The 15507-nt window shown below is 50.4% G+C and overlaps 1 protein-coding gene across 1 annotated transcript; it reads right to left on the bottom strand.

Moving 5' to 3' along the window:
* Positions 1 to 13277: 13277 nt before the first annotated feature.
* MRPS26 (mitochondrial ribosomal protein S26) lies at positions 13278 to 15396 on the bottom strand. The gene is made up of 4 exons (XM_045808058.2): positions 15145 to 15396; positions 14900 to 15046; positions 14689 to 14812; positions 13278 to 13802 (listed from the first exon to the last, which is right to left on the bottom strand). The coding sequence occupies exons 1-4, from the start codon at positions 15393 to 15395 to the stop codon at positions 13668 to 13670; spliced, it is 657 nt and encodes a 218-aa protein (XP_045664014.2). The 5' UTR covers position 15396; the 3' UTR covers positions 13278 to 13667.
* Between the last annotated feature and the right edge of the window lie 111 nt (positions 15397 to 15507).

Genomic DNA, 15507 nt, shown 5'->3' with positions numbered 1-15507 from the left:
GGAAGCCTCTTTAAAAGGGGTCACCTGATTAGGCCAGGCCCACCAAGACTGATATTCTTGTTGTTCTTTTTCTTTCTTTTTTTCTTAAGGTATTTTTATTTGAGTATAGTTGACACACAATGTCATGTTAGTTTCAGGTGTACCACATAGTGAAATATCCACCCGTCTTTTAACTCAGAGCAAAACTGGTTAATTTGGGTAATTGGGGCCTTGAGTACATCTGCAAAATTCCTTCACATTTACCTTATAATGTAGTATAATCATGGGAGTGATACCTCATCATTTTTGCCATAATCTTCTATCAGTTAGAAGGAAGTTACATGTCCTTGGGGTGCCTGGGTGGCTCGGTCAGTTGAGCTTCTGACTCTTGATTTCAGCTTGGGTCATGATTTCATGGGTCACAGGATCAAACCCTATGTCAGGCTCCATACTCAGCTCGGAGTCTCCTTGGGATTCTCTCCCTCCCTCTCCCTCTGCCCGTCCCCCTGCTCTCGTGCACACACTCTCTCTCTAAAATAAGTAAAGTTACATCTCCTATCCATATACAACAGGAGATTACACAAAGGTGTGGCTACCAGGAGTAAGAATCACAGGGGTCATTTTAGGGTTCAGCCTGTCATGGAAGGGGGTTTTCTAGACAGAGGAAATCCCAAGGCCACAGGTCTTGAGCGGGAAATGTGTATGGCATGTTCAAGGAGCAGCAGCAAGGCCAGAGGGGCGGGAGCAGAGTGACCAAAGTCCCGGGGTCAGAACGGTCATGTGGGATGGGGTCACATGGGGCCAAATGAAGTGGGGATCCAGGAGGGCTCTGCATAGAGGAGTGACGGGATTAGATTTACCTGTTATAGGACAACATTGGCCATTGTGAAAAGACTGCAGGGCAAAGGTAGAAGCAGGGAAGAAGCAGGTAGAAGCCAGGGACGAAGCTCCTGGAGCCATTCCCTCGAGGGATGACAGTGGGCTGCACCAACGCGGTGGGGGCGTATACTATGAAAACTGTAAAACACCGATAGGAAAACACGAAGACGACACAAACAAATGAAGGGATAGTCCATGCTCATGGACTGGAAGGACATGGATTGTCAACATGTCCATACTACCCAAGGCAGTCTACAGACTTAATGCAATCCCTATAAAAATAGCATTTTTCAGAGAACAAGAATAATCCTAAAATGTGGTTGGAACTACAAAGGGCCTCTCATAGCCAAAGCAACCCTGAAAAAGAAGAACAAAACTGAAGGAATCACAAACCCAGATTTCAAGATATACTACAAAACTATAGTGATCAAAACGGTACGGTACTGGCATAAAAACAGACACATAGACCAATGGAAGAGAATAGAGAACCCAGAAATAAACACGCAATTATGTGGTCCATTAATTTTTGACAAAGGAGGCAAGAATATGCTATGGGAAAAAAATAGTCTCTTCAACCAATGGTGTTGGAAAAACCGAACAGCTACACGCAAAGTAATGGAACTAGACCACTTTCTTACACCAGACACAAAAATAAACTCAAAATGGGTTAAAGAGCTAAATGTGAGACCTGAAACCATAAAAATCCTGGGAGAAAACACGGGCAGGAATCTCTCTGACATCAGCCGTAGCAACATTTTTCTAGATATGTCTCCTGAGGCAAGGGACACAAAAGCAAAAATAAAGAGGAAATGGGTCCCTCTTAAGACTCCAGGTTGGAAACCCACTTGCCAACTGTGCCACTGTCTGTTTCATCACGTCTTGTGGCCACTGTCAGGTTTCCTTTTGGACCTTTGTGTTCTCCAAACCACAGGTCTCGTTCCCCCCCCGCCTGTTGCCATCACTCCACGGTGCTGGGTACCACTTCTCTTCAAGATTCCCTTATAATCTTAACTCTTTGTGCAAGAAGGGCTTGGTAAGCAGTTGCCAAGGGTAGAAATGGGGATTAACTGTAAATGGACAGTAAGGTTCTTATTGGGGTGAACAAAATGTTTTAAAAGTAAGAGGTGGGGCGCCTGGGTGGCTCAGTCGGTTAAGCGTCTGCCTCCGGCTCAGGTCATGATCTCAGGGTCCTGGGATCGAGCCCCACATGGGGCTCCCTGCTCCATGGGGAGTCTGGTTCTCCCTCTGCCCCTCCCTCCGCTTGTGCTCTCTCTCAAAGAAATAAATGAAAATCTTAAAAAAAAAAAAAAAGGACCTTTATCATGACGAGCTCTGAGTAATGTATAGAATTGTTGAATCACTCTATTGTGCACGAAACCACTGTAACACTACATTCCACTGTACTGGAATACAAATAAAGATAAAATAAGGGCGCCCGGCTGGCTCAGTCAGTGGAGCATGGGACTCTTGATCTCGGGGTTGTGAGTTCGAGTCCCACATCGGGTGTAGAGATGTCCCAAAAATAAAATCCTTTTAAAAAAAAAAGATAGAAATAGAATGCTGTAGAGCAGGAATCTTAAAAACCACAGAGGTGAGCAGGGTCACGGCCACCCGAGTGCCAGGGCTGCCTGATGGTCCAGTGTGGAGCTGGCCTGCGGGGGAACGGCCCCCCAGCGGCGGTGGGAGGAAGGGCAGGGCCGAGGGGATTTCGAGATGGTGCACGCACGTGTCCCGCGTAAACTTGGTCTAGGAGGCCGAAGCTGCCTTCTCTGTTCCTGTGCCAGGGTGGCTGAGCCGTTCTGATGGGAATCTCTGAGCGACAAAGAAGGGCAGCAGCCCCAGGGAGCAGCTGCTCATGTCGGGTGGCCTCTGAGGACAGCTCAGGAGTGACTTTTCGTGGTTGAGGCTGACCGTTCTCTCCACGCCGTTGTGGTGGGGAGAGCACCCCACACCCTGGTTGCAGATTCAGAACAGAATGCACCCCCTGGGGTGGTCTCGGGGCCAGCACTATAAGCCGGCCTTCAGCAGGCTGTTCTGGGTGTGCTCCGAGCCCCACTGCTTGGACAGGTGCACGGTAAGACCAGGCAGCCCACAGCCCTCTTTCTTCTCCTGGAGATGGAGTTCCTGGGTCACAAGCACTTCGGCGGGCTCTCCGTCCTGCTGGATGAGGCGTCCAGCGCGTCACTGGCTGTCGGTGCTGGCACTGGTCTCTGCGGCCGTTGGGTTAGGCTCTCAGCCGCAATGGCAGCCGGGTCAGCCCCACTGAAGGGACGTCTGTGTGGCTGGGCCCACACACAGCTGCAACCCCTGCCCCCAGGCCCACGCTCTTCCGTAGTCCAATGAGCAAGACCTGGGGTGGATGGGGCTAGGGGATGCCTGACACGCACGGGCACGGAATCACCTTGATCACCTGGTTACTGACAGCCACCTCTACCCTATGTCCTTTCGGGGAGCTTGCCACAGGGACACAAATCTTCTCCAACGTCAGGTCTGTTCTGACAAGTTCTCCCCCATGCTCTCCCACAGCTCTCCATGTCACCGTCCCTCCCACCATATTGCGGCCGAGTCCCTTATCATGCAGCCAAGTCAGAAGCTACTTGTCCGTCCCTCCGGCTGTCTCTCTCTAGTTCCAGGTAAAGTGGTTGTGATGCTGTGTTTGAAGGACGGCTGGCTGGGCAAAGTCATCTCCTTCCTGTCCTTCAGGGCCACCCGTGAGCAAGACAGCAACACCACAGCCAGCTGCCATCTGGATCATGAGCCGTCTGAAAACAGGACTCCATTTCCCCCTCTTTGGTCCACGTAAGACTCCCCACGAGATCACAAATAGACATTGAGGATGGGGCATGGGTTCAGGAAGAGTTCCTCTGCACACGCTGCTCTCTGACCCACAGCTGACCACACATGCATGAGTGAGCCCAGCCAGGAGCAAAAAAATCGTGCGGACATAGACTCATGAGCAGTAATATATATTTATTGAGGTTTGGGGTGGTTTGTTACCAGGATAAGCTAACTGATACATTCTTTGAGTCACAACATCAGGCAGTCTCTAACAGGGCTGGGGGACTGGGAAAGATCTGTTTTCCCAACGGAGCTATGACTTATCAAAAAGGGTTATAGCTTTGTTTTAAAACCCTAGGGACTTCTGGGCACCTGGGTGGCTCAGTCGGTTAAGCGTCTGACTCTTGATTTCAGCTCCAGTCATGATCTCAGGGTTGTGAGATTGAGCCCCACGTCCGTTCCACGCTGGGCGTGGAGCCTGCTTACGATTCTCTCTCTCCTCCCTCTGCCCCTCCACTCCCTTGTACACGCATGTGCTCTCTTTCCCTAAAAATAAAATAAATAAAATAAAATAATAAAATAAAATAATAAAACCAAACCCTAGGGCTTCTGATGTGAGATCCCACCGGAGCTGGCCGCAGGCTTCCCCAGCATTCTGATCGATGTGCACTCTTGAGCGTGAGGGGACCCTCTGCGTCATAAGCCCTAAAAGGCAGACTTGCCTGCCCCCCAGCTGGATCGCCTGTGGTGGCTTCTTGCCCTAGACGACTCTCAGAGCCCACAGCCTTTCTGGTTCTGGCAAATGGGTCAGAGAAGCACATTCAAGCGCGGGCAACATGGACTCCAAAATCCAGAAGGTCACTGCACACTGCGTCCCCTTTTCAGGGATAAAAAGGTGCAAGGCATAGCAATTTGTCCGTTATTTTTGGCGGGTAGTTAACTGTAAAAGCCACACACATATTTATATAAAGACATTCCTGTGATGCCGTCTCTACTTTCATGGCCAACGAAGCTATGCAGTCACTTCTCACTATGTCCTCTTGTCCTCGTGATGGGAAATATTTTTCCTTCACTTTTATTTACCAGAGTAAAATTTACATAAAGCGCACAAATCTTACGTGTGCAGTTCAATGGATTTTGACCTGTTGATACACTATGAAAACAGCACGATGCCCAGCACCCCAAGAGACTCGCCGTGCACGCTCCCGTTCAGCATTCTGCGACAGCCGCTGGCCCGGTATCATACCCGAGTATCGTGATTGACTAATTTCGCCTGTTCTGAACCCATCTACATGTAATCGTAGAGTTCGGGCTTCCTCGGCTCTGCACAATCTCACAGAGGCTCACCCGAGCGGTTGCAGACAGCAGTGGCTCAATTCTTTGTTACGGCCGAATAGTATTCAGTTGTAAGAATTTACTAGAATCTGTTTGTCCATTTCTCTGTTGGTGGACTTTTGGGTTGTTTTCAGTTTCTAGCTATGATGCATAAAGCTTCTGTGAACATTCTTCTATTGACAGATATAAGCATCCTTTCTTTTGGGTATACACCTGCAGTGGAATTGCTAGATTCAAGAGTTTTTTTTGTGTTTTTTTTTTAAGGACTTTGGTGTTTTTTATTTTAATTTTAATTTTTTATTTTTTTATTTATTATCTTTTTTTAAAGTTGTGTGCGGGGGTTTTCTTTTGTTTTTTTGTTTTGGTTTGGTTTTTTTGAGAGAGAGAAAGAAAGAGCACAGAGCGGGAGTGAGAGAGCACAAGCAGGGCCAGAGGCAGAGGGAGAAGCAGGCTCCCCACTGAGCAAGGAGCTGGACGCAGCGCTTGATCTCATGACCCTGCGATCATGACCTGGGCCAGAGGCAGACGCTTAACCACTGAGCCACCCAGGTGCTCCTTGTTTTGTTTTTTTTTTTTAAGATTGTTTTTATTTATTTGTCAGAGAGAGAGAGAGAGAGAGAGCACAGGCAGGGGGAGGGCAGACAGAGGGAGAAGCAGATTCCCCACTGAGCAAGGAGCCCAACATGGGGCTCCATCCCAGGACCCTGAGATCATGACCTGAGCCGAGGGCAGACGCTTAACCAACTGAGCCACCCAGGCATCCCAATTCAGGAGTTTTTGTATGTTTAGCTTTCCCTATCAGGACAGCGTGAGAATTTTCTCACTTTGGACAGGACATCCCAGCATGCCCCAGACCAGTGATTCCCAGAAATGTCAATGACATGGCAAGCCTTTGTGTTTTCATGGGATTTATCACTCACCCGCCAACACACATATATTTTATAAAGGCATGAGGCTACTTCCTGCTTCCTAGGTCCTACGCATCTCCTGACTGCCCCAAGCCTTGGCTCTGATCAGTGGGCCCCAGTGGAACTCTGAGTCCCCAGGGATTAGTGTACCCAGAAATTCCAGGAAAGTCTAAGTATTTTTCCTTCCCTACTCCAGTTACACAGGTAACAGGTCTCTTTGGCAAACGCTAGGAGGAAGATTTATACTACAAATATACAATGTTACTGCAGGGTTTTTCCTTTATCCCAGTGGCTCTGGTCCATGAATGAAAACAGGTCTGGTAACTGGGTAAGGGCCTAGGGTGTGTATTGCAGTGGCTCACGTTAGACCCCAATTCACCGCAGACAGAATGTTTTGGTCATTTAGAATAAGTGGGATCTTCGTGGGCTTCCCGATTATTTCAGTCCTGGGAAACCTATGACCAATTAGTACATCCCCAAGATCCCTGTGGATCAAACCGTTCTTATCAGCACAGTACACGTGCTCAACAAAGGGTTCATTGTCACGATCTAAAGTGAACTCCTACAAATCAACTAAAAAAGACAAATGAGCCAAGAGAAAATCACAAAAGAAGCTATACAATTGTCCAGGGGTTCCTGGCTGGCCCGGTGGGAAGAGCTCTTGATGTGGGGGTCATGAGTTCAAACCCCATGCTGGGTGTAGACTTTACTTAAATAAACTTAAAAAAAATTTTTTTTTTTCGAAAAGAAGCTGTACAGGGGTGCCTGGGTGGCTCAGTCCATTGAACACCCGACTCTTGGTTTTGGCTCAGGTCATGATCTTGGGGTCATATGATCGAGCACCCCGTTGGGCCCTGAGCTCAGCACAGAGTCTGCTTGAGATTCTCTCTCCCTCTTCCTCTCCTTCCTGCTCATGCTCTCTCTCTCAAATAGATAAAATCTTATAAAAAATTAAAAGAAGCTATACATTGTCCAATAAAAACAAAAAGGGACTTATCCTATTAGTTATTGGGGAAATTCAAATTAAAATCATCAGGAGACACACGCCCCGCAAGAATAGCTAACATTTAAAAGGCTGGCGTTACCACGTGAGTACATAACGGCAGGAACCTGCACGCTGGCGGGAGTGTGAACTGGCACAAGGACTTGGGAGATGTCTGGCAGGGTTACTAAAGCTGAACATGTACTTAGCACGTGACCTAGCACTTCCACTCCAGAAACATACGCCGGAGCATCAGAAGACGTCTGGGAGTGCTTATCGCCGCGGCACCATTTCTAAGAGCCCCAGACTGGAAACCAGCTGTCCATCGACAGCAAAGTGAACTAAATAAATTTACACAACAGAGCACCATAAAGTGTGTTCATGCTACGTGTGAAAACATCCACAGTCATTGTGTGAAGTGGAAGAATGGGTATGAATAGAGAGGTGTGATTTCATGTATATGAGGTTCAAAGAGAGTCACGCTCAACTTGGGTTAGAAGTGCAAGGAGGGGCACCTGGGGGGCTCAGTCGTTAAGCGTCTGCCTTCAGCTCAGGTCATGATCTCAGGGTCCTGGGATCGAGCCCTGGGATCAAGTCCCAGACGGGCTCCCAGCTCAACCGGGAGGCTGCTTCTCCCTCTCCCTCTGCGCGCATGCCCCCCCCCCCAATAAATACAGTCTTTAACACACACAAAGAAAGAAGTGAGAGGAGAGGGGCTCTTGTCAGGAGGTCTTGCTCGAGAAGGCATGAGAGGTGCTTCGGTTTTTTTAAAGATTATTTATTTATTTATTTATTTGGGGCACCTGGGGTTGCTCAGTCAGTTAAGCGCCTGCCGGGGTCCTGGGATCAAGTCCCACATGGGGCTCTCTGCTCTCTCTCTCTCTCTGTGTCAAATCTTTTTTAAAAAATATTTTTTATTTAAGAGAGAGACAGAGAGCGAGCACACAGGAGCAGGGGCAGAGGCAGAGGGAGAAGCAGACTCCCCACTGAGCATGGAGCCACTGTCACACTGGATCCCACCCCGCTGAGATCACGTCCTGAGCTGAAATCAAGAGTCAGACACTTAACCGACTGAGCCACCCGGGCACCCCAGACGCTTCAATTTCTTGATCTGGTGTTGATTTTGCAGTATGCTTACTTTGTGAAAACTAGCTAAATATTTAAGAGTTGTGCATTTTTAAGTATGTATATTTCAGCTAAAAAGTTTAAAACAAAAGAAGTTTCTTGTTCTGCAGACAGTGAAACAAGTAGACTCCACCCTGACTCTCCCATGGAATGCTAGCAGGCTGTAATTCCAGACGGGATGCATGGAGAGCCCGTGTGAGGGCGATGAAATGTGCATGGCAGTTCCGGGGAACTGGCGATGAGCGGACCATTTTATGCCCCTCTGGCATTGCCCAGCCAGGACGCAGAGCGTGCACCAGGTGCGGACAGCAATTATTCCAACAGAAGTCCTCCCTGGTTTGAGGAGTAGGGAAAGTCAGAGAGAGTGAGGAAGTCCCCTCTTTCCGCTCCCCGCCCCCTGATGCCACGGCTGCAGAAATGGTGGCAAAGGTGACAGCAAACCCGAAGCACCCAGACGGCACCGAAACCTCTGAGCGAGGGGAATACTTGCAGCTGCTGCCCAGAAGCACGAGAGTATCGGACTGCGTGTCGCTGGCCTGACAGAAGAGCAACATTCAAAAATCAAAGCACGGTTTCTACTGAATGTGTATTTCTCCACAACACCATTGTGAAGTTCAACCATCCTGAGTCCCGGACAACAGCGGTCGCATTTTACTTTGGAGGCCCTGTCACCGTCTTGATAAGACTGCCCTCTGCTGGAGGTAAGGGGAGCTGCAGGTCAGATCTTGGCCTCTTCTAGCAATTCTTTCTTTCCCAATTTGACTGTATTTGGCAAGTAATTCTTGGTCCATGGTATGATCTGACGCCGTTCTCTAGTTTTTCATTAAAATAACAACAACAACAGCAACATAAAAAAACACCAAATAATCAGATTAAAAATGAGCAGAGGATGTGAACGTTTTTCCAAAGAAAAATGATGGCCAACAGACACAGGAAAAGATGCTCGACATCACTCATCATCAGGGAAAAGCAAAGCAAACCTACAAATGAGATATCACCTCACACCTGTCAGAGTGGCTAGAATCAAAATGACAAGGGGCACCTGGGTGGCTCAGTCAGTTAAGCATCCGACTCTTGATTTCAGTTCAGGTCATGATCTCAGGGTTGTGAGATCGAGCCCCTTGTTGGGCTCTGCGCTGGGCGTACAGCCTGTTTAAGAGTCTCTCCCCCTTTTCCTCTGCCCCTCCCCCACCCTCTTAAACACAAAACCCACAAGTGAGTGATGTAACTATTAATTTTTAGAGAATTTCAGAAAATATAAATCCCTAATTGTCAGAGTCTATTACTGTCTCAAAGTTCATTTCACCTTATTTTCAAAAAGTCCCTGCTAAACATTTCTGCCTATCTTGCTCTAAATAGTGTAAGTTGTGAGAAACAGTGCTTCTAGATTGTTCCACAGGCGGCTGGAGGTGTGCACACCAGGCTCCCAGGCTTCCTCTCCAGCCGGCTTCCATTACGGCAGTGACCTGGGAGTCTCCGGCAAGATTTGTTTTTATGGCCAGATGAAGGGTGAGCCCACGTTTTCCCTCAGCTTCCGGGGCACCTCTGGCCCTCCTGCCCGGGCCCTGCCGTTCCGACAGCGGCACTGGCACTTGTGGGCTTGGTGTTGGGCAGCGGTGGGCAAAGGTGCGCGAGCCAGGAGTGACATTTAGATCAGACTCACGAGGCCTTGACCACCCACCCGGAGAACACCAAATCCCACTGCTGGACCATCTCTCTCCCCCGGGACGGGGGGCGGGGGCGGCGTTCAAAAGAGAAAAAAAAAAGTGTGAAATAGCACACAACTTCCCGACTGGGGATGTACTGTATGGTGACTAATATAACAAAATAAACATTATTAAAAAAAAACCCCACAACTTCCCGGAGACTTTCAACCACTTACCTGTGTTTTTCCCTCCGCAAGGGGGGAAATGCCAAAACGTTTGGGGAAGATGATGGGCGCTGTGGGTTACAGCGCCGCGGAGGAGGACCGGCGAGGGTGGGGCCCGTGCGGCTCTGACCTTGTCGCCCTAGTGGGCCCTCTTGTGGCGCACAGTGTGCTGAACTTACAGGTTCTCGGTCTCGAAGCCTTGGAAAAGGAACAATGAATTGGACCATGTTCTGTTTCTTTCTCTTCTCTTTTTTTCTTCCTTCCTTCCTTCTTCCTTTCTTTCCTTCTTTCTTTCTTTCTTTCTTTCTTTCTTTCTTTCTTTCTTTCTTTCTTTCTTTCTTTCTTCCTTTCTTCCTTTCTTTTCTTCCTTTTCTTTTTCTTTTTTCCTTTTTTTTTCTTTCTCTTTTTAAGATTGTATTTATTTATTTGACAGAGAGAGCACAAGCAGCAGGAGCAGCAGAGGCAGAAGGAGAAGCAGACTCTCCGCTGAGCAAGGAGCCTGATGTGGGACTGGATCGCAGGATCCCAGGATCCTGACCCGAGCTTAACCTAAGACTGAGCCCCCCAGCACCCCCCGCCGTGGTCTGTTTCTGGACAGGGATGCACACATTTACGGATTATGCACTTACTTACCTGCACTGAGGAACTACTCATCGAAGCAGCCAACGAGAGAAATGCTGGTCTCAGGATTTGGGGTTTTAAATATTACTTTTGATTTCCTATTTTGATTTCCTATTAGGCAAGAGAGTTCCAGGCTTGACTCCCTGCCAGAATTCAGAACTGCCCTGATTTCAGCCGTCAGCGTCAGCGGGGCTTGTTTCCCAGGGAGCCTTTCGCCTCTGTGCTTGGGCAGGGACATAACTACGGGGTTAAGTTCAGGGCGAGCCCCCCAAAGATTTCAGGGAATATCGGGTACTCGTAACTCTATTCCACACAGAAAACTTGGACTTCACTGGAAAGGTATGGGGAATGACCTTAAGCTTACTCAGGTCTAGTGTGGTCTCCTTGATGGAAGAGATCAAGGAGGCACCCAGTGCCTGTTCACGTGGCAAAGGCACTCTTCTCTTTTCCTGTCCCAAGCAGCTTGCTTTCACCCAGCAACAGTATACCATTGCCGCCCAGTCCAAGAGGTGAACAACTCTGCAGTTTTTTGTTTTCAAAGATTTTACTTATTCATTTGACAGAGAGAGAGAGAGAGCACAAGCAAGAGGAGCTGCAGACAGAGGGAGAGGGAGAAGCAGGCTCCCTGATGAGTAAGGAGCCCGATGCGGGGCTTGATCTCAGGACCCTGGGATTTTGAACCGAATGGAAGGCAGACATTTAACCGACTGAGTCACCCAGGTGCAGTTTTTTGTTTTTAAAGATTTTATTTTTAAGTAATCTCTACACCCAACGTGGGGCTTGAACTTACAACCCCAAAGCCAAGATTCCCACAATCCACCGTCTGAGCCAGCCAGGCGCCCCAACAACTCTATAGTTTTGCACAACCTAATCCTTAAGACCTTGACCACCCACCCCAGGACAACATGGTGGTCCACTTCACTGATGTCATGTTGCTTATCTTGGAGAATTGGAAGGGGCAGGAATCCAGGTGTAAAACACCTATGCTTGACTGGGGTGTTAAACCCAGGGGAAAAATTGCCTCCCCAGCGAAGTTCCTGGGGTCGGCATACTTCTCCCCCTAGGTGAGACACAAATTGCACTTGTCCCTCAATCTACCCTCACAGGGCACAAACCATGGTAGGTAGGCCTCTTCAAATCTTGGTGAAAGCTCTTAGGTTTGGGTATTGCCCGCCAAATGCATTTATTGGGTAGCCCTCAAATCTGCTATGCTCAAGTGGGACCTTGAGCAAGAGAAGATTCTCTAAGAGGTCCAAGCTCACAGTGTGTATAGGGGACCCAAAGCATATTTGGAATTTGAGGTAAAAATCAGAGGCGGCCCTGGGATTTTTGAGGCCATCAGGTTAACGATTAGGGTTCTATTGGAGATTAGGCATTCTTCCGTGGGATACCACGTAACTCTGCAGCCTGGACCACGCAGGCTCTCATAGCTCAAGTGTGCACCTACCAGCCCTCTATGACCTGTTAGACGCAGGTACAGATGGGGTTGGGTGTGATTCAACCCTGAAGGTACCAGTAAGCTGCCTATCTGTGTCCATACCAGTAAGAGGGCTGTGGGTGAAGGATAAACCGAAGCCCAGTTTATGGGTGGCTCTACGTGACACACTGGCATCAGCAGTGGCCTTCCAGCCCCATGCAGGACATTGAACGCCAGCCATGAAGGAAAAGCAGCCCAAAGAGCCTCAAGAAAGGAGGACACAGCCTTCCCTGAGAACAGACAGCTTGTGTCAGAATCCTGGTGCGGAAGGGTGGGGACTTTAGCAAGGATGAAACTGGACTTCCCCAGCTCACCAAACACTTCACCAGATGGTCCCCTTCTCATCACAAAGCCCAAGGCTATGGGCACCGTTGCCTCGATCCCTGGCCCATAATGTGCACCCATCAGCTCTCACCTCGGAAGTTACCCTGAGCGCCTGAAACCAAGGACTGCATTGTCCTGTGCCTGGGCTCAGTGCCCCGGAGAAGATGACCTACTATCAGCTTGCAGAGGGACGCCACTGTCCTCAGGGGCAGGGCCTGAAGGAGGCTGGGTGCTAGGCACTGTGAGAACTACCAGCCCTCTGCCTGTACCTGCTTCCTCACATGAATGCTGAGGGATGGCCCATAGTCCCTGAAAGGCTTTCTTATTTTGGGGGTTTCCAGACCATGTCTACCGCATGGGAGTTGGGGAAAGAAACTAGGATTCTGTTTGCTTTCCTCTGGTGGTATCTGAGCAAGTTCAGGTGAATGGTGACAAAGGGGCAGCAGCTCTGGCTCTGATAAATGCGAGGACTTGTGTTTGAATGGTGGCCATACACCTCTGTGTTCACTTATCGAACCTTGTGAACTTTAATTACAAGTATTTCTGGGCACCCATAGGGCTTGGTCCAAGTGCTGGATAAGCTACACTGACCTTATAAAGGTCAACCAGGCCTCCCCTGCCAGTACCCATCTGGTGTGTGGTCTAAGGAAGCCAGCAGTGCCAGGGCCCATGTGGGTCACTGAAGCCATGGGTGGAAAAGGCCACCGAAGACATGGGGTCTCCTCCTTGCCTTTTGTGTCTTGGGCACAACAGACCCTAGAGGGCAAATCTCAGGGTCAAGCAGAAGCAGGCCAGTGGTTAGCTTGTGTCTCAGGTACTGGGTGGTATCTGGATACTCCGGCTGGAGTCCTAAAGGTCTAGATCAGGAGTTGGCCAACTACTTCTGTAAAAACCCATGGAACAAATATTTTAGACTCTGCAAGTCAAATGGTCTCTGTTGCAGCTTTCTGCAACGTTTCTGCCATCATAGTGTGAAAGTAGTCAATGAATGAGTGTAGCTGTGTTCCAATAAAATTTATTTACAAAAAATAGGCAGTGGGCCAGATTGTGCCCAAGGACTCTAATTTGCCAACCACTGTCCTTGTCCTTGATGACACTTAGTAGATGACCTGGTTGCCTGAGGGGACGATGGTCCATTGTGCTCCTCTGTGAGACGGGAACCTCTAAGGTTTGGTGCTTTGCTGAGTTGTACACAGGTGCAGAACAGGACACTGTGTATGGGAATGTCTGACCAAGTGGTGGATGCAGAGGCCACAATGTGAGGGCCACACCGAACAGGTTGAGCCTCCTTCTTCATTAGAAACATCAACACGTTTATTGCAGATCAGGCCCGACCCTCCTACCCCATACACACATGGTCCCTAGGTGGGTGCTGTCCTTACTGGGCCCTTAAGAGCCCTTGTGCTGTGGCCTGACCACCAGCCCATCTTTGGTGATGGCCCAGTTGTAGCTCTTTGGCGAGTCCAAAGCTTCTTCCACCCGTGCCTCCAGGTTCTCTCGAGTGATGAAATTTTTTGCTTCCTCCTATTGGGAGACACAAGTCCACATGAATGGAAGCACATACCTGCTGGCCTTTACCCACTGACAGCCTCCAGCTCTCCTCCTGGACGGATGCTTGGAACCCAGGTCCTCTGTGAGTGCCCTGATGACCTTCCCGTGGAAGAACATCAGGCAGCCTTACCATATTCCTCTTTCTTAGATAATTATCCACTGGATATCTCAGCCGGAACACCAAGCACACTGGTTGTGACAATCTCATGTCCCACTGGGTGGAATCAGTTTCTCAATGTTGCTTCAATGTCCCTCTTAATCTCTCTCAAACTTGTCCTTCTCCCTCTATTCCTTTTTTTTTTTTTTTTAAAAGATTTATTTGTCAGAGAGAGGGAGGGTGGGAGAGAGAGTTCGAGCACAAGCAGCGGGAGCAGAGAAGCAGGGTCCCCCCTGAGCAAAGAGCCTCATGCAGGACTAAATCCCAGGACGCTGGGATCATGACCTGAGACTGAGCCACCCAGGCGTCCCTCCCTCTATTACTTTAATTCAGACCTCATCCATTCTTGCTGGATCACTCCTAACTGGTTCCCCTGCTTTTATTAAGTCTCACACCTGCCGCCCTAGCCCAGAATATTAACACTTTAATGACTTTATCACCCGCAAACCAAAATATGAACTCCTTGTGAAAACGGGGGTCCCTCCCACAGATGCGGGCTTACCACCACCTAGCTGCTGGAATACTTTTTGTAACAACTCTGGGTCTCTGCGCCTGCCACTCACTCTCCCTGCACTCCTTTCCCAAATCCTCTTCTGCTAACTCTCAAGACTCAAGGCTGCTCGCTCTCAGTGCACGTAGGCAGTGCCCCACTGCGCCGCGCCAAGGCGGAGTCCCCGGCCTCCGGTCCCAGCTGCGGCCCACCTGCAGCTGCAGCACTTCCTGCTCCTTGAGCTGCGCCCAGGCCTGCGCCTCTCTGGCCCGCCGAGCTTTCTCCTCCGCCTGCCGCTGCTCCTGCTCCAGCGCCTCCTGCCGCAGTCTCGCTAACCTGGGGTGGGGCAAAAGGCTGAGACTGAGCGCGGCTGGCTCTCCGCCGCGCCAGCCAGCGGCCCGGCCCGCCTCCCGGCCCACTCACCGCAGCTCGTGCAGCCGCTGGTTCTCCGCCTGGTTCCAGGCCATCAGGTCGCGGTGCTCGGTAGCATCTTGCAGCGCCTTGCGCTCTGCCAGGACCCCGGACCGGGCCTCGTGCACCTTCTTCCGCACCTCGGACGCGAACTCCAGCCTGGGCGGAGACGCGCCCAAAGTCGGCACCTTCCACGCCCGCCCGCTCCGATACACCGCCCACAGCACCGACGGCCACCTCCCCCTTGTCACACACACCTGAGGGCGCACACCGTCTGGCGGTACTGCCGGTAACGCTCCGTCAGCAAGAACAATTCTACAGGATCCACCTTGGGCGGGGTCGCCACGCGCCCGACCTTGGACTTGGCCGGAGGGTCGTGGCGGGTCTTGCGGCCCCGCACGGGCAGCACCAGCGGGGCCGGAGGCCCACACGGGGGGCCCCCACCCAGGACTCGCAGCGCGCGCAGCATGGCCCAGGCCCCCCCCACGTCCGGCGCGCCGCAGGGCATCACGGGACCCGGAAGCGGCCGCGGGGCACCACGGGACGCGTGGTCCGCGGACCCCGCCCCCCACCCCTTTGGAGGCTGCTGGAGGCTCTCCGGCTTGCAGACTTCAGCGTCC

This window comes from Ursus americanus, chromosome 22 (genome assembly GCF_024610735.1).
Source record: "Ursus americanus isolate L20-20 chromosome 22, mUrsAme1.1.p, whole genome shotgun sequence".
NCBI classification, from domain to species: Eukaryota; Metazoa; Chordata; class Mammalia; order Carnivora; family Ursidae; genus Ursus; species Ursus americanus.
Note: the sequence above shows the minus strand (reverse complement) of the source record. Positions and strands in the feature narration are given on the sequence as shown.